Source organism: Onychostruthus taczanowskii, unplaced genomic scaffold (genome assembly GCF_017590055.1).
Source record: "Onychostruthus taczanowskii isolate IOZ18803 unplaced genomic scaffold, ASM1759005v1 scaffold45, whole genome shotgun sequence".
In the NCBI taxonomy this organism is placed as follows: domain Eukaryota; kingdom Metazoa; phylum Chordata; class Aves; order Passeriformes; family Passeridae; genus Onychostruthus; species Onychostruthus taczanowskii.
The window spans coordinates 7,248,457-7,270,828 of NW_024502014.1; the positions used below are offsets into that span (position 1 = coordinate 7,248,457).

The window sequence follows — 22,372 nt, forward strand, 5'->3', positions numbered from 1 at the left end:
TGAAATGGAGCATGAGGCTTTTTAGGAAAAACTACCTAATTTGGAACACAGTAGAAGCTACTATGCAACCCTCCCTGCACTCCCACCTTCTGGCCAGCCTCGTGAACCACATGTTCTCTGGCAAATGTGAAAATCCATAACAACTCACTCCATTGCTCTACTTTCAACTGCTTAATGAGAGGAAAGATGTGCGCTTATGTTTTTACAAACAATTCAGTGGCTGAAGGAATGGGTATTAATGTCTTTGGAATAGGTCTTAATGTCTCTACTGACTTTGGGGGGCAGGTTCCTTACCAGGCCCAGACAGTTTGGGCTCCTGGAACAGACAAGGGTCTGCACAAGGCAGAACTTTGGGGTAAAATGCCAGATTCAAGTGGGAAATATGTGGAAGGCAGTTCGGGAAGGCTGTACCTTCCTAGCAGCTCAGCCAAGGGGGAAAGGAAGAGGGACACACAGCCAGGAGTTCAGGATAAAAGGGAGGCTGCGCCCTCTGAAACCTTGAGAGAGAAAAGCCTGTGGGCATGTGGCCCAGTGGACTCTCTCCCTTTATTCAAATAAAGTTGAAGGACTCCTCTGTCTCCTTTTTGGACATAAACCTCTGGCACTTGTGGATTTTCCTGACATTAACTTCCTAAGTAATGTGTTAGGTAACCATATTATTGTAATTTAATTAGAAGCTGGACAGAACTCATAAAGCTTTTTGTCTAGGACTGCCTAAATTGCTTTGTTTTTCTTTTGAGTAAGTAAATGAAGATGCAATTATGAAATTGTAACAGCGTGAAACAGATGATTCACTACATTATTAGACTGGAGGAGAGTGTGCTGCTGGTTGAGTTAATAATAGTTCATGCTCTGTCTTACAAAGTACACAATGAACAAGGTTATGTGCATTTTCTGTAAAGCTGATTTGGCCAAGTGTAAGCACACAGCCTATTTCATTCTACTTACACATCACAAAATGAAATTAGTTGTTTAAAAATTTAAAATTACCTGTAACTGTGTGAGAACAAGTTAATGGGGGAGAGGAAAGTGAGAGGTAGTAGTATGGCAGTTAGGATAATGATTTTTAGCATCGTAAGAGGTATCAAAGGGTATTATAAGAATTGATATTAAATATTATAATGTTAATATGTTATAAAGTGGTTGATGTTGTTACAATGGCCTAATTGTGAGGATGGTTTTGTATGTTTTAATGTGGATTTATGAGTTTACATTGAACAGACTGTTGCTAGCCAAACCTTTGAGACATGACCTTAAAAGGAGTAGAACTTCATCCAGTGATAACCCTGATGACCACAGTGACAAAACAATGTCAGTGCCAAAAAGAGTGACATGGGTCGGGACTGTGTAAAATCAAAATGAATATGCATAAAGCTGATGCAACACCAGGGGTATAAAAGGCAGAGCTGCCATTTTGTGCACAAGCCTCTGGCGTTTGGCCTCAGTCCCAGCACTGTCCCTTTTGTTTTGCAAATTTTTTAATTGTTCTCAATAAAACTTCTGTAACTCTGCCACTCAGGGTCTGGGTCGTTTATAACAAGTGTAAGGTTAAGTCCTAATTCTATAGGTATAGTTACCGAACTCCTGAAGGGCAGTGCTGAGAGAAATTCATCCTGTCAAATCTTCCTCTCTGTCTTTGTCCTTTGCAGAGAAAGAGGAAAGCAACTGAAGCATGAGGAAAAGGGAAAGGCAAAGATACAGAAATAAGGGATCAGACTCAATACCTCCTCTCCTGAGGCTTTTACCTTGGCTTTAATATATAATCGGCCCCGAAGTTCCTCACTGAGTTTGAACTACCAACCTCCTGCTTTTTTTTAGCCACTCCAAAAAAAATCCTTCAGCTCATTTTTGAGAGCAGGCTTTTCATAGTAAAACTGGGAGGGAAAATAATTGTCCCCTATTTCTTTCAGCAGGGCAGGAAAAAAGAATCGGTGTGAGTAGAAAAGACATGGGGAAAAAAAAGATGTGTCCTCAAGCACTAGATAAATTAATTATATCAAACATTGCACGTTTTACTGTTTACAGCAGCTGCTAGAATGTTCCAAGGGAAGGACTTAAATTAATTGTCATCTGTATATATTTGAATTTATAAAAATCACACTACATTACAGATGTCTACGTTTCTGTAATCTGTGATTTCTCTAGTGGGCAGGACATCCTGATTTTCCTTACAGTACCTGCTAACAATGCTTTTCCCACTCCAATACAATATTCTTAAATATATCTGAGGTTTCTGGAAGTCTTTCCAATAGCACATCCCTGCTCCATGTCATCATCTGTCATCCTGCTCTCCTTTCATATCCCCAAGAACTGTAAGAAGGCGTGACAAAACAGCTTGTTCTGGCTGAAAGCGGCTTCTTCACTTGAAGCACCTTTCTGCCACCAGCAGCATCAAAATCTGGCAATTTATTCAACACTTTAATTCAGAAGTAAAAATTTCAGACTTCCAAATTAGCCTGCTTGTCAGAAAGCTCCTTCTACAGTGAAGAAGCAAAAACTGTGCCTCCAATGAATTTGGCATTCCACGTCCATAGAGGGAAAAGCAGGACTTCTAGTGGAGATGTGTCCAGCTTTAGCCAGCACATTTCAGGAAGAATTGAGAATGTCAAAGTAGCTCATCAGGAATGACAAATGTATATAGGAGATTTGATCCAGAAGAAAGACTTGGACAGTTGGAATTGTTTACCCTAACAAGGATAAGACATATGGGAAACATGACAGCACTATGTAAATATGCATGTCAGAAAATTAAGACAATGCCCTGATCTTCTTGTTCATATGGGACAGGATTACATTGAAAGAGCCTAAAGTTAACCCAAAAAATGGCCACTAGAGATGAGGAAGGGCTGGTAAAAGCTGGTGAAGCTCGAAACAGGCTGCTTGAGGCAGATGACAGTCTCTCCTGCTGGAGGATAAGGCCACTTGAAAACATGGTGAAGGATTTTGTAGTGTACTCTTTGCTGGTGTGGTGAATGGATTGCAGGGTCCCATCAGGGCCCCCACTAGCCCAGTTCTTATTCTGAGCTGGCTGTGTTGTAAATGACACTCAGGTGACAGAACGGATCCTTGCTCTGAGGTGAGTGGAGCAGATTCTGATGGGATGTTTCCCTGTAGCTTAGTGCTCAGATTCACTTACTTCCTTCACTGTTTCCTGACTGGGAACCAGAAATGCTAATTTTCCAGGAAGATACTGATCACCAGTGTTCTTCCCAAAATTATGCTCAAAACACCATTTTTGAATTCAGCTATGTTTTGGATCTTCAGTTTACCTTTGAAAAGAGGGAACATGTCCCACATCTGGTCATTTTCTTTGTACTTCAAGTCATAATGTCAAGATGCAAATTACTGTGAAGTATGGAGTAGACACAAATTCTGTGCTAACTCTCCATCTTTTCTGTTGCAAAGGTCTCTTTTCATTTTCCAGTCTCTTTGCTACCTTTACTTTCTTCCCTTGACTGACCTGTTTCTATGAGAGAGAGCTTTTACCCACCTCCCTTCTGCTGGGTTCCCTCTCCTTCACAAAGTCTTTTCTGTAACCTTTCTGCATGTTTCTGGACACCTTCATCCATTTCCACCCATGCATTCTCTCTCCAGCTCATTTACTCATGCAATATTTACTACCCTGTTCTGTGCCATCTTTATTAGTTATGATATAATCTAATACTTCATGATAAGAGACTGATTTGTTTTCTATGTAATCTAGACCAGACCTTGGGAAAAAACACAGTAAAGTGTTAATAATAACTGTAATGTGTAGCAGATTACCATTCCTGGCAAAGAATAGTCTCAGTTAAATAGAACCACACAAGCATGGAACAGCTGAGTTTGGATGGGCCTCTGGAAATTCTCCATTCAAGCACCACATTCAGCAGACCCGTGTCTGGTTTTTGTGATGGCTTCTCAATACTGGGGTTTGTAAAACAGTTCTGATCACAGTTTTGTGAGAGCTACAGAAGACTGTCAGTTAGTTTTGATCTAAAAGGGTACACTGAAGTATCCTTTAGTTTAGCTGACTTAGGAGCTAGAGCAAAGATTATCTGCAAATAAAATTAATGAAACTGAATAATGGTAATGAACTGAGAACAGAAGTTCAGGGAAATTTGGTGATACATAATGAGATAATGCTTTGTGATGATGCATAATAAGATAATGCAGAAAAAAAAATATAGCAAATTACAGTAGGCAAAAAGAAATCTCGCTCTTCTGTCAACGTGGGATTCAACTCTGAAAGAATTTCTGAGAAATTTCAGTAGTTTAACACAAATGTAATCTTAAAATACTTCTTATTAGAAGCCTCATTTGAAACAACACCATGCACACACTGTAGAGTTAGAAAGATCTTTTTCATATTCATGTGAATAATAACTTGATGTTTGCTTACATATATATTTAGAAAGAACATCTCGTACCTCTGCAGCTAACACTTTCCTCCACATTGAAAGGAGTATTTGGATTATTCTGTAGCACTTGCATAACAAATCCTTCCATAGGCCTTCCAGGAATGCACTGGGGACTGCAGCAGCCCTTTGGTGGCAGGTGTGACCAGCATGTGAGACAGTGCCAGCTGGGCACAGAGAGCAGGCAAAGCCATTGACCCGGTCACTAAATACTTCAGCCTCAACCACATGAGCACCACACAGATGCAGTTGATGTAGCTGATGATTGAGAGGCTTTGCAGCACCCTTCACTTCCCCAAGCCCAGCCCACTGGCCGCACCTTTGATCTGTTATCAGCAAGGAACATCACAAATGACAGCAGGGAAAGAGTCTTGTTGGCAAATGTCCCACAGGGGAAAAGTGTCGCTTTCTTTCAGGAAGAGATTACAGAAATAAAAGAGAAATATGTGAGTATTGTCTATTTCCAATCCATCTGCTGATACTGGTTAGGAGGTCTCTGGTAACTGACCTGCGTCACCTTGGTCAGTTAGTCCCAACATCCACAGTTTATTCACACATAAATATCTGAGCCTCCACAATGTTATAAAAATAAGGAGCTTGGTCTGAGGGTGAATCAGTTAATTTCTGGACAATACATCCTTTCAATCACATGGACTGTTACTGTATTATCACAAGGACAACAGAAAAACGTCGTAAAATTTTAGCAAACCTTTCATTTTAAAAACAAGTAGGAGGATACTGACTAAATGGTTAGTTTTAAGCTGAACAGAAAAAGGGTGCTTGGTCCCAGTGGATTATAGGCTTAAGGAAACATCATTTCTAACATCAGAATTATCCCCTTGCTATTTTGGAGTGAGTAACTCACCTTAATTTGGTATTCCTTCTGTTTTTCCTCTTCCTTGAGCCATTTCCTCTAAGACCATACCTTTACCAGGAAGAAAATGCATCGCCCACAACATCTTAGGAAAAGGCTTAAAGGTGCCCTGTGGTGGTTGTACACTGAGAGAACAAGGAAACTGGTGTTAGGTGCAACAGGTGCAGGAAATGGGGGGTTTAAAACTTACTCTGCAACATAACATCCTGTAGCTGGGAACTTCAAGCATTTTTGACAGCTGGGTCTCCATAGAAATAAGTACAAAAAGACTCCAGCTATTTTAAGAACTTAAAATAAAGGATGCCGGAAAGTTATGGATAGATAATACACCTGGGGGAAATCAGTACACTTTTGGACAATTCATATCCTTCAGTTTATGTCTCTTGCTCATACTGCCTGTACCAGCTTAACTGGACAACAGCAGAGAGGGTAGAGAAAAGTGCCTAGTTTGGCAAGAGGGAGTCAGGCTCAGAGATGTCAGAAAAAGCAGCAGCTTATATTCAGTTCTGCTTTCATGTGGTTCAAGACATGTGAACAGCAGTGGCAGTAAAACCAGTAGATATCATCTTAGAGGCTTTGTGACAGAAATTAAAACTTAAATATAACAAACAGAAACACCAGACTTATTTGTTAAATTCAATTTTCTGATATTCACATCTGCCAAGCTCCCATAGCTGTTGTTACCACTTCTACCATCCCAAGGCACAGCCAGTCTGGCCACAGAGACAAGTACTATGTAGTGTCTCACCATTTGTCCCACTTCTCCGCTCCTTGTCTAGGCTGCTCACCTGAGAAGACTCTTATGGAGAGAGGCTGCAGAAAGCTCTTTGCAGAGCCTTCTTTTGCACACTGTCCACTTACACAAAGCTGGTGGCATTTGCCACCATTCCATCAGACCGTCTTTGGAACCCCAAGAGGGTAGGCAATCTGCTTTTCTTCCCCAGCAACATGCCTTTCTAAAGGACAGGCCAAATTATATACCTGGATGGATTTTTATGCCTTAGCAAGTCCAGTGTTCTCAAAATCTGTTCATCTGCAAATGTGTGCATAATTTAAGCGGCATTCTCAATCAGGAGAAGGTTTACACAGGAAGCTATATTTGTTTTATATGCAGCTTTTAGTTTCTAAGTTTTGGGGAATATATTTTATTTTTTACAGTTTAGGGAGTCAGGGATAAAGCAAAAAAAAATCTGAGCTTTTCTCACTGTTGAGAAGTTAAATTTTTTTACAGAAAGCTCATCTCATTTCCATCTCCAGACATAGAAGAACACTGCCCAGAATTAATGACAGCTGATCTAATTCTCTGTATTGGATAGAAAGCTCACCTGCTCCAGGGAGGTTTTATTCGGTGGCCACACAAGTTCTTCTGCAACCTGGAAAAGTGAAATGCTTTTCAAGGCCAGCAAAATACCACGGCTACTGAATTATGGCAATTACACAGAGAGGGTTCTGCTGAATAAAGCAAGAGGAGTGTAAGCTCATGGTCTCTCTTGCTGATTTGTAGGTTGTAGAGCCAGCTGCTTCAGTAATGATGCCTAGAAACTCCAACCTGCATAGCAAAAAAGTCATCTCTTCTTGAAAGGTTTCTAACTACAGGTTGTCCTCTTCCACCCGTTCTCACAAGCCTATGCTTGGTCTCTTCTCCTTCAGTAAAATTGCTGTACATTTTCTACACTCACATAATTAGTAACTGTACCTGCTAACAGGTCCTGTAGTTTTCAAAGCAGCTATATCCACAAAAGGTCTGTGCAGACAGATGGATGCATTCTCAGTTGTCCATGTCGTGCCTTCCCTGCTCTCCTTGGTGCCTTTGGTGTTTTCTCTGGGCAGGGACTACTGTCACTGAGCAAGCCGGTGTAACACCCACCTAAAGCTGAATCATGTGACAAGCAGTTCTGAATTTTCAATAAAGAATGACCAGAAAGGTGACTATTTTATTATTTTTTAGATAATCAACATGGAAACAGTAACAGTGATTAAGTCACAACAGGCTTAGTCTAATAGTAACCACAATATTAATACTTAACATGAGTATAACAGAAATTACAAGTATGTTAACATTATTCAGTCTCAGTCAATGAGCAAAAGTGTACAGTAAGGTCAGCATTAGTCTATTAAGAATGCTCCAAAACCAGCTGGCCAGTGTCCTCCAAAGCAGAGTGCTTGCTGCCAGGCAGGCTGGGGTGCTGCTATCTGCCCCTGCAGGCAGTTTTACTTCTGGGCTCCCATGGGCCCTTCCTCTTCCCCTGTTTTGCCTGTGGTTCTGGTGTTTCCCTCTGTTTGTTGGGCTATCAAAGCAGGGCCTGCTTGAAGAAAAAGGAGCTGCAGTGCCATGGGCTGGCCCTCACTTGCTGTGTCCCCTGGGTGGTGCAGGGATGCAGCCCCGAGCTCCAGGCAAGGCTGGCTCCACTGAGGGTGTGTGACCTGCATCAGTATCTGCTATTCAGACTTGTTCCCCACTCTCCCTGACCTCCTTGCTCCATGGATAGGACATGCTTTTGAAGCTGTACCGCTTTTAAGATGCTTTCTTTTACATATCACTCTTTAATAGGAATCCTGTAACACAAAATAGAAATCTTGCTTTTGTAGGAAGGGTTTTTTTTCAATGCACCCTTTTCATCTCCTAGTCCTTGTACCGTACCATCCTCTTTTCCAAAACATTTACTAATGCATGTACTTGGCCACCCACCTTTACATGGAAGTACCAAAGTGACACTGAAAAGAATAACTTGCATTTGGTATTGTGGTCCTGGCCCCTCTTGGTCTGAGCGACATAGGATAAGCTTCTCAGCTATAACATTTTCATAATCACAGGGAGGGCTGCACCCTCAAAAATAAAATTCCTCAGTCTTTTTTAGAACCAGACTAGAGGACATCAGTGTGAACAAAGCAGTAGTCTCCATCGTTCTTCCCATCAGGATTCCTCCTAGAGTACCACCAGCTGCTGTGTCGTGTTCACTGTAGAGACAAGAGAAGACATCAGCTTGTATATTGTCAATTGTACAAGTTTTGATGGAGATAGAAAAGAAAAAATCCTACAGCCTGCTCTAGAGGGCTTTTCCTCCCAAATGCACTTACTAAGGCCTCCCCTACTCCTTCTCATACAGCTCCTATGTTCTGTTGAAAAGAACCCAAAAAACAACACAAAACTGAACCAAACCACAATGAATAAACCCACCAGCCCAGGAAAGTGTATGTCTGATTATTTCTGTAGAGGGTTCAGTAATGGTTTTGAACACACTGTTCTAAGTTGCTAAGTGTTTACCACTAACTACTTTTCATCATCTTTTTATTACTTACAGCAAAGCAAATCCATTGCCCAATCCTACAGATTCGTGCTATCAGGCCAGGATCAACCACTTTCAGGAACAGTATGCCCAAAACAAGACATAGCAACGTACTGACTATTTGCATTCCTCTTGTTACTACCAGGCTTAAACAGTCCAGAAGAAGGTAAAAATTCCTGCAAAGCTAAGGCCTCTCACATTCATATTTTCTGAAAAATCCCGTCACTCAGGATTTTTCTCCTGGGAAGCTGACAAGCCTCAGAGAAAAAGGAAAACAATATTATGTCATTGCTTCTCCTGTGTTTTGCTGCTTTGCAATGTGGTTGGAGATTGCTTATCAACAGGTGATGGTTTCATTGGTTTCGCTGTGAGTTGTTTTGACTCAGTGGCAAATTGGGGCCAAGCTGTGTTGGACTCTGGAGAGAGAGTCACGAGTTTCATTATTATCTTTTTAGTCTTCTGTAAGTATCCTTTCTGTATTCTTTAGTATAGTTTAGTTTAGTATTCTTTAATATAATATAGTATCATAAAATAATAACTTAGCCTTCTGAGAACATGGAGTCACATTCATCATTCCTTCCTGCCACGAGGGACCCCACAAATACAATAAAGGCCATAGTTTCACAACATGCCATCCTCTGCAGCAATACTGCTTTAGGATATTCCCTGGCACCCCTTGCTCTGCAGGCCCTGTAGGTTTGTGGGACAGCACTGAGCTCGGATAGGAACCATGGAGTGAGGACTTAGTGACTGAGCCAGTACTACTCGAGTCGCAGTGACATCTCCCACCCCACTTCATTCTCCCGAGTAACGCACCGGTGTAGCTGTCCTGCTGACCGGGCTCTCCTCCATCCGGTGCTTCCCGGAGTGCGGCAGCTCTGAACTGTCCCGATAGTCACGGCCCTTGGAGTTCTGCATGTCCAGCACTGCCCGGCTCTTGGAGGGAAGGGGTGGCTTGTTCTGCTGTCCCTGGATGCTCAGGCTGACTTCAGCCCTTGGTGGCTTCGTGAGTTTTTTGAGCGGCGCTGAGTTTTCCAATGGTGTTGTCATCTTTGGTTTGCCTTGACTCTTTTCCCCTGTATTCTTTTCTTCCAGTTGGTAGGATGAAGTGTAGGACCGGAATCGCTGTGTGGGCACCAGGAAAGGTGGTGATGGCTGTTTGCCAGAGGTCTTGCTGCACTCAGGCTCCTGTGGCTTTGTGAGATGACAGCTCTGCTCAGGCAGTGGCGGCTGCTCTTTCCACAAGGCCTTGGGATATTCCTGCTCTTTCTTTGGGGCCACCTTGCCCTTGGAGCCCATGGAGCCATACAGTGGGTTCTCGAACATCTCTGGCCTTTGCTGCCCCTCCTCCTGCAGCACAGGCTCGGCTGTGGATTTCCCCATGTCAGGCAGCCTACAGTCATGCAAGTAGGGTAAAAAGGAGACTTGTGAAGAGCAGGCAAGAGAGTCACTGACTGATTTAGAGAGGACATGAATAGTAAATGAGTGTGAGAAAATTAAACTGACTGCCCGAAGAGGCAACAGGAAAACAAATTTGGGGAGGGAGAACAAAAGTGTGTTTAACAGAGAGAACAGAAGTGTGTTTTACTTTGTTTAATCATTAGTAATGTGATAGAGAGCAGATATGCATAGCATTGTGTAAACTCCTTGCTAGGTTACAGTTCTGTCAGTGATGTTTGGCTTCTTTTTAAAGACAGATAAACTACTGAGCCAAACTGTGCCAGGTCCTTTGATGACTCTGTGACACACACAAATCTGAATTTGAATATTAATCTTCAGATCTCACAGAGAGGATGGAAATGGTTGTCTAGAGGCTTAAAATAAGAGCTCACATCATCCTGTGGCATTTTACAACTAGGTCAATCTCTTCTTGCTACCAATGCAGCATGGTATTCCTAAGGAAGGGATAAATTTCCTTAATGCACCCAAATGCACAGTGTAAGAGTAATAGCTCTGCTGTAGGGTGAGACAATCCATGTGCATTCCCAGCAGAGCCCTTTGAGCTGCAGCTCAGCCTGGAATGACTGCACAGCTGTACAATGGGACCCAACAGGTCGTATGGGTTTGGGTCACTAGACCTGATTTGGCTAGGCTTTCACCTGCAAAGTACTTAAAAAATCAGCCACAATATCAGTGAGCAGAGTGGAATAGAGGTGAGTGGCATATGTTCTTTGGGTGTCTTCGGATGAGTTGTGTTCCATGTGTCAAGCTCTTCTCTGGCAGTCAGCGCATGCCGGAGCAGAGAGCTGAGCCATGATGGAGCACTGCCGGGTACAGAACAGACCCCAGCAGTGCTGGCAGCTCTGACTACTGCAAGTTTTGACTTCCAGAGTGCCACACCCATTTACCAGGGAGCTCCAGCCCAGCTCAAAGAGCAGCTGTCTCTTGGCGGTGAAGAGGTCTGCAACAAGGACACAGATGGCACACATGCACTAGTGTGAAGTAGCCTCATCACCTCACTAAGCTGGGAAGGGATGGGATATTTTCAGTTGCCAGATGAATTCTGCATCAAGGCTTGTGATAGAGACAATACATGGAGTGTAGCTTCTGCAGCAGCTGGACATTTTTATCATGTCAGTAGAAATTCAGAACTTCACATATAACACACGAAGGACCTCTCCTTCCTATCCAGGGGAAGGATCTATGCCACACTCCCCCCTTTTATTCTTTGTTATTACAGTCAACTTTGTAAACTTCTCCTTCTCTTCTTTTGGTAGAGAATTAGACCTACATATATCAGGTTGAGACAATAGGCTGTTTGTCAGGAAAAGACTCCAAGGAGTCTTCACTGCAGCCTTCCAGTGCCTAAAGGGGACTTACACAAAGGAGGGAGAGTGCAGATAGTGACAGGACAAGGGGGAGGTTTTAAAACAGAAGAGGAGAGATTTAGGTTGGATGTTAGGAAGAAGGGTGCTGAGACCCTGGCAGAGAGAAGCTGTGGCTGCCCCATCCCTGGAAGCATCCAAGGCAGGTTGCCTGGGGCTTGAAGCACTCTGGAATAGTGGAAGGTATTTCACCCATGACAGGGGGTGAAATGAGATAAGCTTTAAGGTCCATTCTAATCTAAACCATTCTACGATTCTAAGATTCCATTATTTAATTGTAAGTTTAACTCATTATCTTTGGCTTTCCTTTCACAAAAGTCTGAGGAACTGCTACACTAGTTTTCTTTGAATATGCAATTCTGTACTTGTGACCTTCACTTATCTTTCTCATTCTAGAGATAAAATATGTAAAGAATATGCTGCACCTTGAACTCTCTAAACAGATAATGAAACAGTGACTGTGCAGAATGACAGGAGAGAGGAGCCCAGCCTCAGTGCAAAATTCAAACACTCACTGGTACTCTTGATTCCAATTACAAATGCTTCTGTTTGCTGTAGGCTGGAGGGATGGTTTTGGAGACAGAGGTGACAAGGAGGGTGATGTGGAGGATGAGTGACTCTGCCCCATTAGGGAGGTGTTCTCTTTGGACTGCTGCTCATAGTTCCAGAGGGAAGGTGGCTGCTCTGATGAAGATGTCTGCTTAAGCTGGCAGGTTGCAGAGGGCTGCTGAGAGAAGGAAGCCATGCCCAGGTAGTTGGGGTTGCTGATGTCTGTGGTGGTGGAGCTGCTCAAGAGAAGAAATATTGTTAGGGAGGTACATGCACAAATACCTTTGGGGTTTTTTGTCTCCCTGCCAGCTTCAAAGGAGTTAGTACCCAATGACCGCTTAGATTCAATACCTGCCTTTTTTTTTTTTTTTGGTCACTGTTGCTTCAGAATCAGGGAAAAAGTGGGAGTCCTGTTAGTGCCTCACTCCCCTCGGTCACTGGAGAGGAAGCAGCTGGGTCAAGACAACCTCCCCCACCCCCAAAATAGTTCCTGTGGCTGTAGCAGATGCTTCCCTTTCCAGGCTGCAGAGAGCACTCAGCTTCTGCAGCCACATGTGGGAGCTGTCATAGGTTTCTGGGCCCAGCCAGAAGCTGCCCTCAAGGAAAAGCACCAGTGAAAAAAGGTGAAAGGACAGCCTTACTCAGGCTAATGCTATGACTCTTGGAAAGGAAAGCCAGGCAGTTTGAGTATAGCTTCCCACCCCAAGCTGTCAGAAGTAAGGTGGCAAGGTTACCGTAAAATATCCTCCTTTCCCGGGCTGTCTGGAGAAGAGACAGCACTCCCCCAGTAACGAGCGATGGCTGCTGCCTCTCTGGCCATCAGATGAGTAGATTTTGACTTTCTGTTGGAAATATGAAGGCCTTTTTTTAAGAGGGTTCAGGGACCCATTCTGGCTAATGCATTCTCAGCTTTTGAACTTTTGGGCACAGGAGCATTGACCACAGAGCCACAAAGCAGCTTCCCAGTGCTCAGCACACCTCTTGATGCTGCTCCCACAGCAAGCCAAACTTTGCATTTATGGCGCCAACCATTTTCCTGGAACTGACTTACCCACTTGCCCTTTACCTGTTAGCTGGATCCCAGTCTTTGTTAGGCTCTAAATTGCTGATGTTTTTTGGTTTCTGACCAGTGATTTCATCACGTTCAATCTTGACAAAATCTGAAGGAAAGAAGGGGCACACATATCTCCAGAGTCTGTCTGCTCAAGTTTTCTGTCTTCCCGTGTTCAATAAAGTATCTTTTTGTCCATCAGAGTGATGGACAGTTTTAAACTGTTATTGCTGTTACGTTTTCAACTATCTACTAATACATGTCATGTCTTGTTGACAGAGGAAGAAATGAGTCTTGAAATACAAAGTTCATGACCCACCAAACAGACACATACAGTCATTCTACCATTGAGAATAATTGTAAATATAATGAATAATTGTAAATGGCTGTTTCTGTACTCTGAATGAGAACAACAGATAGCAAGGTGAAAAAAGCAAAGTTTGTGATCTTCTAGCTAAGAAAGTGCTCATTGAGAGCCTGACATACCCTTTGCTCCCCAGGATGACTGGAGCAGGGAGAGCTTGGCATGGAGTGTGCCATATCACAAATGGAAGTAAGGGATCCCCATTCAATAAAACCAGTGCAGGTAACAGACAGGGGGCTCTCTCAGTCTGCTGAATTTACTTGACTGATGAAAAACCCCACAGAATCCAATTGTTCTGTCTTCCTGAAAGAGTACAGGTATGCTCCTGAGAGCTAACCGTACTCACAGCTCCTTGCACTCTGCGTCAAAAGCATTCTCTGTGACTACAGGCACTGTAGAGATAATTTTCAATTCCTTGACAGTTATCAGAAATCTTTCGAGGTGAGCATTCTCTAGTGTGAGCATTGCAGAGATGATGATGTTCCTTACCATACAGTTTCTCTCTCTGTTTTCCTTGTGACGTTTGTAACTTGATTTCACCTTGGAAGATCCCCGTTTTCTCTCCATGGTGTGTGAGCACAGTATGGATTGGAGCTAAGGATTCTGTTGCTTCTATTCGCAAGGCAATGCAGCCTTCCCCTAAAGGACAACAGGGAGACAATGAGGCTGGGACTGAGAAACAAAGCTCTGAAATATTTTGTGTCATCTACTACCAATGCACTGACAGGTATGTAATTACTGGAGAGAATCTGCTTTGGATCACAGTAAGGAGCCTAATATCTCTGAGAAATTAGGGGCATTTATTTCACTTCATGTGTGCGTGAAGGATTTGAGCATCGAAGTTACCTGTGAGTAACCTCAGGGTTCTGAGCTTCCACTCCTGGTAAGGAAAACACGAGCCTGTGGCTGCTATTGCTGTTAATGGGATTTAGGCAAAGAGCCTTCTGTGGACAAGGACTGCATTCTCTGGCTGGTGACAATCTGGCAGCCACAAGCACAGCCAAATACTTTTCTGTAGCCAGGAGAAATGCCTCAAGTAAGTGCAAGTGAAACAGGATTTGTATGTTCTGAATAAATGCATTTAAACATGCTGACTCCTGATTTACTTCCTGTAAAGGACTTTCTTTTTAAACCACTGCTCTTTCAGAACTGGTAAAGCTCACACAGGTTGTTGCTTTGAGTTCATATTCCTTTAACCATAATTACTTCACAAAACATTGCCCACAGTGAATGTATATTTCTGTATATGTTGAGTTCTAAAATCATAGCTGTTCAGTCTATAGGAGTTACTTCTCTCCCACTCTTTCAGTTTGGAAGAATCTAAGCAGATTTTGACTCATCCAGAACTTTACAGCCAAGCACTTACCATAAGATTCATCACTGTCTGACGACTTAATGCTGATCAGGATATGTTGATCCAGTAGGTATTCTGGGTCTGAAATAATTGGAGTCAGCTGCAAAGACAAGTTAAGGTGGGTCAGTACAACACATGGTTGACAGGAGCACACTTCTCCCTGGGACTCAGTCCCAAATGAGGAAAACCCTGCTGGATAAACCCATGAGGGTATCACATCCCCTCCAGGATCAACCTCTGATAATATCTGGGTATCTGTGATAGAAGGCTGCACTCTTGGAGTCCCAGCACAGCAAATGGAATGCTGCAAATCTGACACTCGTGGCATGAGCTGCAATTTTCTCCTGTAGTCCAGGACTGAAAATCAGTCTGGACTCTGATTACAGTCTGTTCCCAAAAGTCTGGCTGGCTATTGCAATCACTTGTGGTAGAGCCCTTCCCTAGTTTCTCAGTGTAAGACACTCTTTCCAAAGTCAGCACTTCTGGGCTATTTAGAAAGGTATTGATATGCACATCTGCTCCAAATCCAGGAGCTCCTGTAGTTCTTTCAACTCCCACCATGCCAAGAAATGAAGGACAGCTCCGATCTCAAGGACAGGACTTGTGTCTGACGTGACACTCAGAATATGACTTCTGAACACTGATGTTCTTTTTAACACAGGTAAAAGATATTTAATCAACTTTTCTAAAATATATGAAGTTTTATCTGACCAGACAAAGAAGCTCCAGGGCAGAGTTACTTTTTAACATGTTTTCTTTTCCATTTAAAACTAAAAAAAAATGGGCCTGCTCAAACCAACATTATGTTTTCTAAAAAGGTGAGAAAAAAAGTCATGGTTTTGAATGGCATAATCACATCAGCAAAATTCTTCATAGATATGTAAGTACACTGACATATGAAAGTCCTTTCCTGCTTACAACATACTCTGTTTAGCCTAAGCCCATCCTTCATTCTTACAGTTCCTTTAAGTGTAAACAAGACCACAACAATGTTCCTGAAAGTAGTATTTATGAAAGTAAAAGACCTAATGTTTCTTATGGGGTGAAAGTGGAAGCTTCTCTTCTATACAAATATGGACGTATTGTCCCAGTTTACCTTTGGAAGTGCCTCGACAAACTTTACCACAAGCTCCCCTTCATTTCCATCCTCATTTTCTCCTTCCTGGCTCTTTACAAAGCCTGCAAAGGGACAAGAAAGGAGTTTACCAGGAGAGAGACAGCAAGAACTGGGCTACAAATCCTCTTCACTATGTCTCCAAAAAGCCTACAATAATTTTCCTACTTGGACGCAAATTTTAAAAGAATTAAGAAGCTTAAAGTCTGAGCTTTGGATGAATTTTCACACAGTAAATTTGCAAGTGGTTTTGCTAGAGCATTGTTAAATGGTTTCATTTTGCAGTTAAACTTGGCACTGAGGAGATCAGTGCATACATGGACCGGAGGATAGGAACATGACAGCTCTTCCTACGCCACTCAAGATAGCATACTTTTGAAATTCTAATTTAAGATTTGTAATACACTGTTTCCATAGAAATTTATGCAAATTTTGATACAGCCAAAAAATAATCTTTTATGGAACTGTCTTTGACACAGCGCTCTGACATGCGATAATGTGATGAAGCATCCACCAAAGGCTTGCTGTCCCACTTACAAGAGCAGTTCTGGGATGGGAGATTGCTTTAAAAAACCCACAGCAAGGGCACGTAGGCTTGTGTTACATAAACAGCTGAGACTCAGCCCCACAGCATGGGCACAGGCAGTGAAATCTGCGGTGCTGCGGGGTACACAGTCCCACTTACAAAGTCACATCACTAGCATTCATTTCCCTTTTAGCTGATCCTCTGACTTATTTTTTGTTTAACCAGGTTAATTCAATTATTTAAAATTATTTTTGCTAGGATAATGCAGATGCTTCATTTTGAAATCACCTGATCATTTGTAACAGGCACAAATAGAAATTTAATCAATCATGTCTTTACTATGTAGGCATTTTCTGTATGATAAGCAAGATATATATGTTTCCCATCAAGAAAGGAATTACTAGACTGACAAACAAGGTGGAAAAACTGTTGGAAGGCTACATGTCTAAGCATGGATTACAGCTACCTTGGCTATGGGGTTTGGACTGTATTGCTGATAGTATAGAATGTCTTGCAAACTACAGCAAATCTTTAGGACATCCCTTTTTATGCATTGGAACGAACAATCCACATAGCTGTTTTTCAGATCAAAAGAAGACAAAGGAAAACTAATCCAAACATGCAGAAAACTTTGACAGAAACAATAAAGATAGGCAAACCCATACTTTCTAAGCAGCTGGAATGAAACTCAATGTAGAACTTGGTCTGGGACTTGGTCTTCAGAGTAGCGTAGCAGTGCAGGAACTCTATCTCCCCTTGGGAATCTGTGTATTTGGAGTCTAGGAAAGAGGAAGAGAAAATAATGTCACTTTCTGCAGGAGATAGAGAGCATTTTTGAGTGGACTTTCAAAGAATCAGCTTTTTCTCTCAGCATATACAAAGCACTGCATACTGTATCCAAGGTGAAGATGGCACACATGCACCCAACCTGACTGACCGTTCTTGGAAACAAACTGTGAGGTGACTCCCACTTCAAAGGTGGCAAACACAGGACTGTGGTCACTTGTCATGATGTCAGTGGTGCAGCCTGCCAGGAGAAAGGGAGGACGATTACTGCCCTGCTCCAGGGAGATCACTGCCAAAGAAATATGATTCAGTAATTTTCCAGAAAATGTAACAGTCTCTCTGGTAACTGTCTCTAGTCAAAAGTGTTTCTCTACATAAACTCCTGTCAGTACACATGATTGTAACTCTTCTGTCAGAATACAGCAAGTTTTGGTTAATGGACACCATTTTACTGTACTGTTTTGTAGATGACTGTCAGTGTTACATTCCTCCTGTACAAAAAGCTCTTACAGGCTTCCTGGTTACCTCTGCAACATGCACAGCTAAGTATAGCTCTAATATGGCAGGAAATCACACAAGAATACACTGGTGCTGCTTCAGTGCTACAAAGTTTGCTCCTGGCCGAAAGTTAACAGTGGGTGACCAAGGCCTGATTGTATCTAAACACACACAGAGTTCCAGCAGACCCAGTCATTGCAGAGAGGCCTATTCAACCCCACGCCTCAGCATCATGGGCTCTGTGATCAGATCAGCCTGCCTTGTCCTTGAGAGACTTTCACAGCCATGCTCCCAATCTACGCATAGGAAACCATGAACAGCATACTCAGATGCTCGGTCCTACAAATAGTTGATGACATTTCAGGAACTGGTATTTGAGTCTTTTATTAAACAGGTTTTGTGGGCTTTTTCTCTTCCCTGAACTGCACTTTAGTGATGCTTCTCAGCAGGAAAGGGAACAGGCTCTTGATACCACACAGTTCTTCTGGAATATGATTTGATACAAGAGATGTGTTTACAGCTCCAGTCTCTGCAGACTGGACTGTGCACACAGGGTCTGTCCTGCTGGCATTCACTGTCAGGAGTTCCTGGTAGTGACTGCACAGGAAAAGTGGTGGTTGCTGCCAAGAAATAACTGGTGTAAAGTGATCCTACAGCATGGTCTAAAGTTGGACAGCTGCAACTGTCCAGGTGGTGTTCTGCATATAAAAGAATAACAGAATTAATTCCCAGCTCTGTAAGGTTACACGCAGAGAGATTTTGGCTCTCTCCGCCTCTTTTAACATCAGGTCCCTCTATGCTGAGTGCCTGGCAGTGCAGGGAGATCCTACAGACTCTGTTCTGAATCATTTCCGTTTCAGACTGGTTGCCTTGCTATCAACAATCTGTTCTCCACCCACCATAGGACTGACACACAACGTGCACCATGGGGTAGGATTTCCAGAGCACTCGATCACACCAGGATGGCAAGTTGTACTTCATCTGCAATCCAAAAGAGAAGTCATGTCAAGAAGAATGGAAAGGGCCAGTTCAAAAAGAACAGGAAATTTATTCACCCAAGCACCATCTATTTGTGTCAAGTCTTTTTGTTTATATTGACTCCTTTCAAAACACAAGGACAGAAAACACAGAGACTGGTTTAGGTCACTTTCTTCTTCAGGAGTTGCTGTCACAGCTCTGTCACATACCTCTGAAGGGAAATCAGTTTCAACCTACCCCTGTAGCTTTTTGCTTGGTGTAAACATACTTCTCCCGGGTGCCTCTCTCAAAGCGGTAGGTTGGAGCAAAAGTAATCTCCTCTTCCTCTAAAACAGGGAAAGAGCTTGGTTACAGCTTGGCCATTGGGAACCCTCACATGGGCAAGAGAGCCACTGCCCTGTACACCTGCCCCATGTTGGGGCTGGCAGAGAAAGCCTGTGGATGTAGCAGAAGAACCTGCCAACCAGTACAGGATCTCACCGAACTGCAGGAACACCTTTTGGTCTCTTCTCTCGAGGAGAAGCTGGTCGAAAGCCAGCAGCTCCGGATACTGCTGCTGCCTGATCTTCTGGATAATATTCTCTGCTTCCTGCCAACAGGGAAACAGCAGAACTGCAGATGATGCAAAACCTCTTATAAATACTCCCTTCACAGGTTAACTGGTAAGTGCTCCTGAACTGTTTGACAGAGCTGTAGCCCCTGCCATTTCCCTGTTCTTCCCATCACTGAAAAGCCCCAGCCTTTTTTGTGTGGCTGAACATTTGTCTATCAAAACAGGTATTGAAATGCCCCACACATCCCCCACACAAGAACACACACTCACAACCACATGCACATCGACACCGAGCTTGGTGTTTTCTCCCACATACTGAAACCTATCCAGTATTTATGAGGGCTTGCCTGTTCCTGAGGGCCTCTTTGAGCCATTCCAAGCTCACCAACCAGAGCAGAAAGGCAATATCTGGAGCCATTCAGGGACAGATGCTTATTCACAGTGGGAAGGAAAGTCGGGAGATTTGGGGAACCAAGGCTGCCTGAAGCAGCAAAGTGTGCCAGATGGCATTCCTGGGTCCATTAATCCTTGGAGAGGGCAAAGGGGATTTCCTTACTCTCCTTCAACTGGGGCCACACTCACAGCCTGGGGATCCCTTCTGTCACCCCTCTTTTTGTCAGGTTGCCCTAGATTGGAAGAAGAGAGCTCTCCTATAGCAACAGAGCGTGCTGTCCCTGCAGGGCCTCCTGCAGCATCCCGCACCGTCGGGGGCTGTTCCACGCGGTAGTTCAAGTCTCCCAGCCAGAAAAGATGAGTAAAGCGATGAGTGATGTTAAATGGACTCAGTTTCTTATCTCCCAGTGTCAGGAAGCGCAGGATGTTCGTGTAGTTCTGGTTGCGTCTGTCAAGACAAGAAAACATCTGCCTGACATCCTAAATTGCCATGCAATTTCCAAATGCCTGGGATGGCAGAGGCTGAAGCTTTACCAGGAAGGAGCTGCTACAGAGGAATAGATCAGAAACTCAGAACCTGCCACTCCAGCAGACAGGCCCAGGGAGTGTGCTCCTGAAGCCAGTTCTGCTGCCTTCTGGAGCTATGCTTTTCTGAGCTACATGTCCTAGAAACCTAGCATTAGATTGTTTCAGCAGCAAACACATAACTAGATTTTGGCAGCTCTTCCAGGAACCCTTCTGAGGAACCCTTCAATAGAAGTTTTTCTACTTCATCAGTAGCAAAGATCCTGTACAGAAATCTCACACCATCTGTTTCCTGCACTGGGAAAGATGGCAAGGCCAAACTCTTAATTTCAAGTCCTCTTCACTTTCAAAGCCACTCCTTCCAACTGCTCCAGCTCCTCCCATTCTGGGCACTGATTTCCCAGTGGTGTCAGGATCTTTGCCTTCCAGTCCTGTGCTGACCAGAACCTGTTTAATCCCCAAACACTTATTTCACAGCTGGGTATAGAGATTAGTCACGGTGGGGATATTCCTGTTCTACACCTCCCTACTGGTATTCCTGAAGGATCTTTCTCAGCTGTGCCCTAGGGCTCACAGTGCTACCTACAGTGAGAAGGAAGACGGTCCCCTTCAGCACATTATTTTGGGATGGGAAAAGCCTTCCCACATTTCTCCAATACACTGTAGATCATGGAACTGGTTTCCTCATGCAGTGGGTTTTCATGACAGATCATGCAAGTGTTGTGTGAGACTTTTACAGTTGGCTCTGAAACAATTTTGCCATTCATTTCCCCTGCACTCATGTGCTATGGCCACATAGCAGAAGTCCCTTGTTTAAATGCCCTCTCAGGAGACATGAAACAATTTTTTTTATGATCAGGAAACCATGTTTGTGCCTGTCTGGTGGGCCCTCCTTCCAAACATGGCCCAGAGGACTTCACCCTGGCTCAACAGTCATTTTTGAGAGGGGAGGATGTATCTTACCTGTGTTTCTTTTCACTTCCTGAAGTCAAATGGCTGTTAACAAACCCAAAGGAGGTTCCATTAAACATGAATGACACCCCCACTGCTCCTTTATTACCTGGCAAAAGGGAATCCAAAAATGACAAAAAGTTAACCCACCTCCAGGCTGAGTCTAGCAAAGATAATAAAGCACCTAGCACATGTGAAGTAAAGCGGAGGATGAAGAAGAGAAATTGTCTTAACACAGAAAAAATTAGTGCATACAGCACAGATTGTGGGAATAAATTTTTAAGGGTGCTGAAAAAATTAGTTGAAGGGAGAGAAGTGCAACTTCCTTGTGCAACCCAAGAAAGAGCAATCCAATAGTGTTTGCTGGGAATATAAATATTTATATGTGTGTGTGTGTATGCTAAGTATACACACAAATAGATTTCCTCTCTTACAGGGTAAAATACAACCAGTGCTAGTGGGATATAACTTTAGGAGGGTCACATAAATGTTGCCCAAGGAGTGTTGTAGCAGAAGAGCTGTTCCCTTTGGGCTGAGCAGATTGCAGCTGCCTGGGCAGGCCCTGCCCGTGCCTCACCCAGCGTGTTTGCGATGCCTGTCTTCACATTGGCTGTGCAGATGTGGCTGATGCGGTTCTCATGTTCTGGCTTGGCCAGGACAACGATCCTGATGTTCCAGAGGGTATGGATGGCTATCTGCAGGAATGGGAAGGGTAGAGGTTATATTTCTGCAACTACTTGCCAAGCTGCACTGTAGCTGCAGCCTTCCTGACTCCTTCAATAGCACTTCTGCAGAAATTTTCTTCCTGTGCTCAGGATGTGTCTTCAGTCATTTTAATCAATACTGGAACCTTGCTATATTCTAGTCCTTTTTTCTAGTTAATCTTTGGATTATCTTACTTGCACAAAATAGTTTCCCAATCATCCTGAGAGTTAGCTTTCCAGATATGCTTAGATTTGTTTCTTGAAATCACTGAAACCCAGCAATGTCCAAAGCTGGTCTTAATAAGGTTCAAGTTTCTCTTCTCTGCCTGTGTACTGTTAAACCCTACTTTGAAAGTGCTATAGCCTAGGACGAGATCTAGGCTACAACTGGGTCAGGAAGTTTAACAGTTTCCTCCTTTTTGAAAGTCAAAATAACACCAGCACTCGACTTGAGTGCTCAGCATCTCTCCTTGCTCCTAGGCTGGCAGGGTCCCTGCTATGGCCAGGGTGGGGGGCGGGTGGGGGAGTGGGGAGTTGTCACTGTCCATAGCAACAGGTCCATCTAGCCAGCTCCGGGGGGTGCATCTTGTGGAGCCCACAGACATATTCAGTTCATTCTCCTTCACCCAAATGCAATGAAAAT

The 22,372-nt window shown here is 43.4% G+C and overlaps 1 protein-coding gene across 2 annotated transcripts in view; it reads right to left on the minus strand.

Annotated features, from left to right (window-relative positions):
- Positions 1–7,185: 7,185 nt before the first annotated feature.
- The window catches only part of INPP5D (inositol polyphosphate-5-phosphatase D), a 53,940-nt gene continuing 38,753 nt past the window's right edge, over positions 7,186–22,372 (minus strand). Inside the window, exons 13-28 of one of the 2 annotated variants that reach the window (XM_041414368.1) lie at positions 21,603–21,720; positions 21,038–21,134; positions 19,859–19,997; positions 19,084–19,192; positions 18,841–18,929; positions 18,525–18,606; positions 17,279–17,368; positions 17,007–17,120; positions 15,798–15,880; positions 14,714–14,801; positions 13,837–13,986; positions 12,999–13,092; positions 12,667–12,774; positions 11,899–12,168; positions 9,375–9,951; positions 7,186–8,229 (exon numbers count right to left, since the gene is read on the minus strand). In XM_041414368.1, coding sequence (XP_041270302.1) covers positions 8,227–8,229; positions 9,375–9,951; positions 11,899–12,168; positions 12,667–12,774; positions 12,999–13,092; positions 13,837–13,986; positions 14,714–14,801; positions 15,798–15,880; positions 17,007–17,120; positions 17,279–17,368; positions 18,525–18,606; positions 18,841–18,929; positions 19,084–19,192; positions 19,859–19,997; positions 21,038–21,134; positions 21,603–21,720 — 2,211 coding nt within the window. In that variant the 3' untranslated portion in view covers positions 7,186–8,226. Of the gene's footprint in view, positions 8,230–9,353; positions 9,952–11,898; positions 12,169–12,666; positions 12,775–12,998; positions 13,093–13,836; positions 13,987–14,713; positions 14,802–15,797; positions 15,881–17,006; positions 17,121–17,278; positions 17,369–18,524; positions 18,607–18,840; positions 18,930–19,083; positions 19,193–19,858; positions 19,998–21,037; positions 21,135–21,602; positions 21,721–22,372 lie in introns of those variants that run through there. The other variant, XM_041414367.1, reaches the window with a different exon arrangement.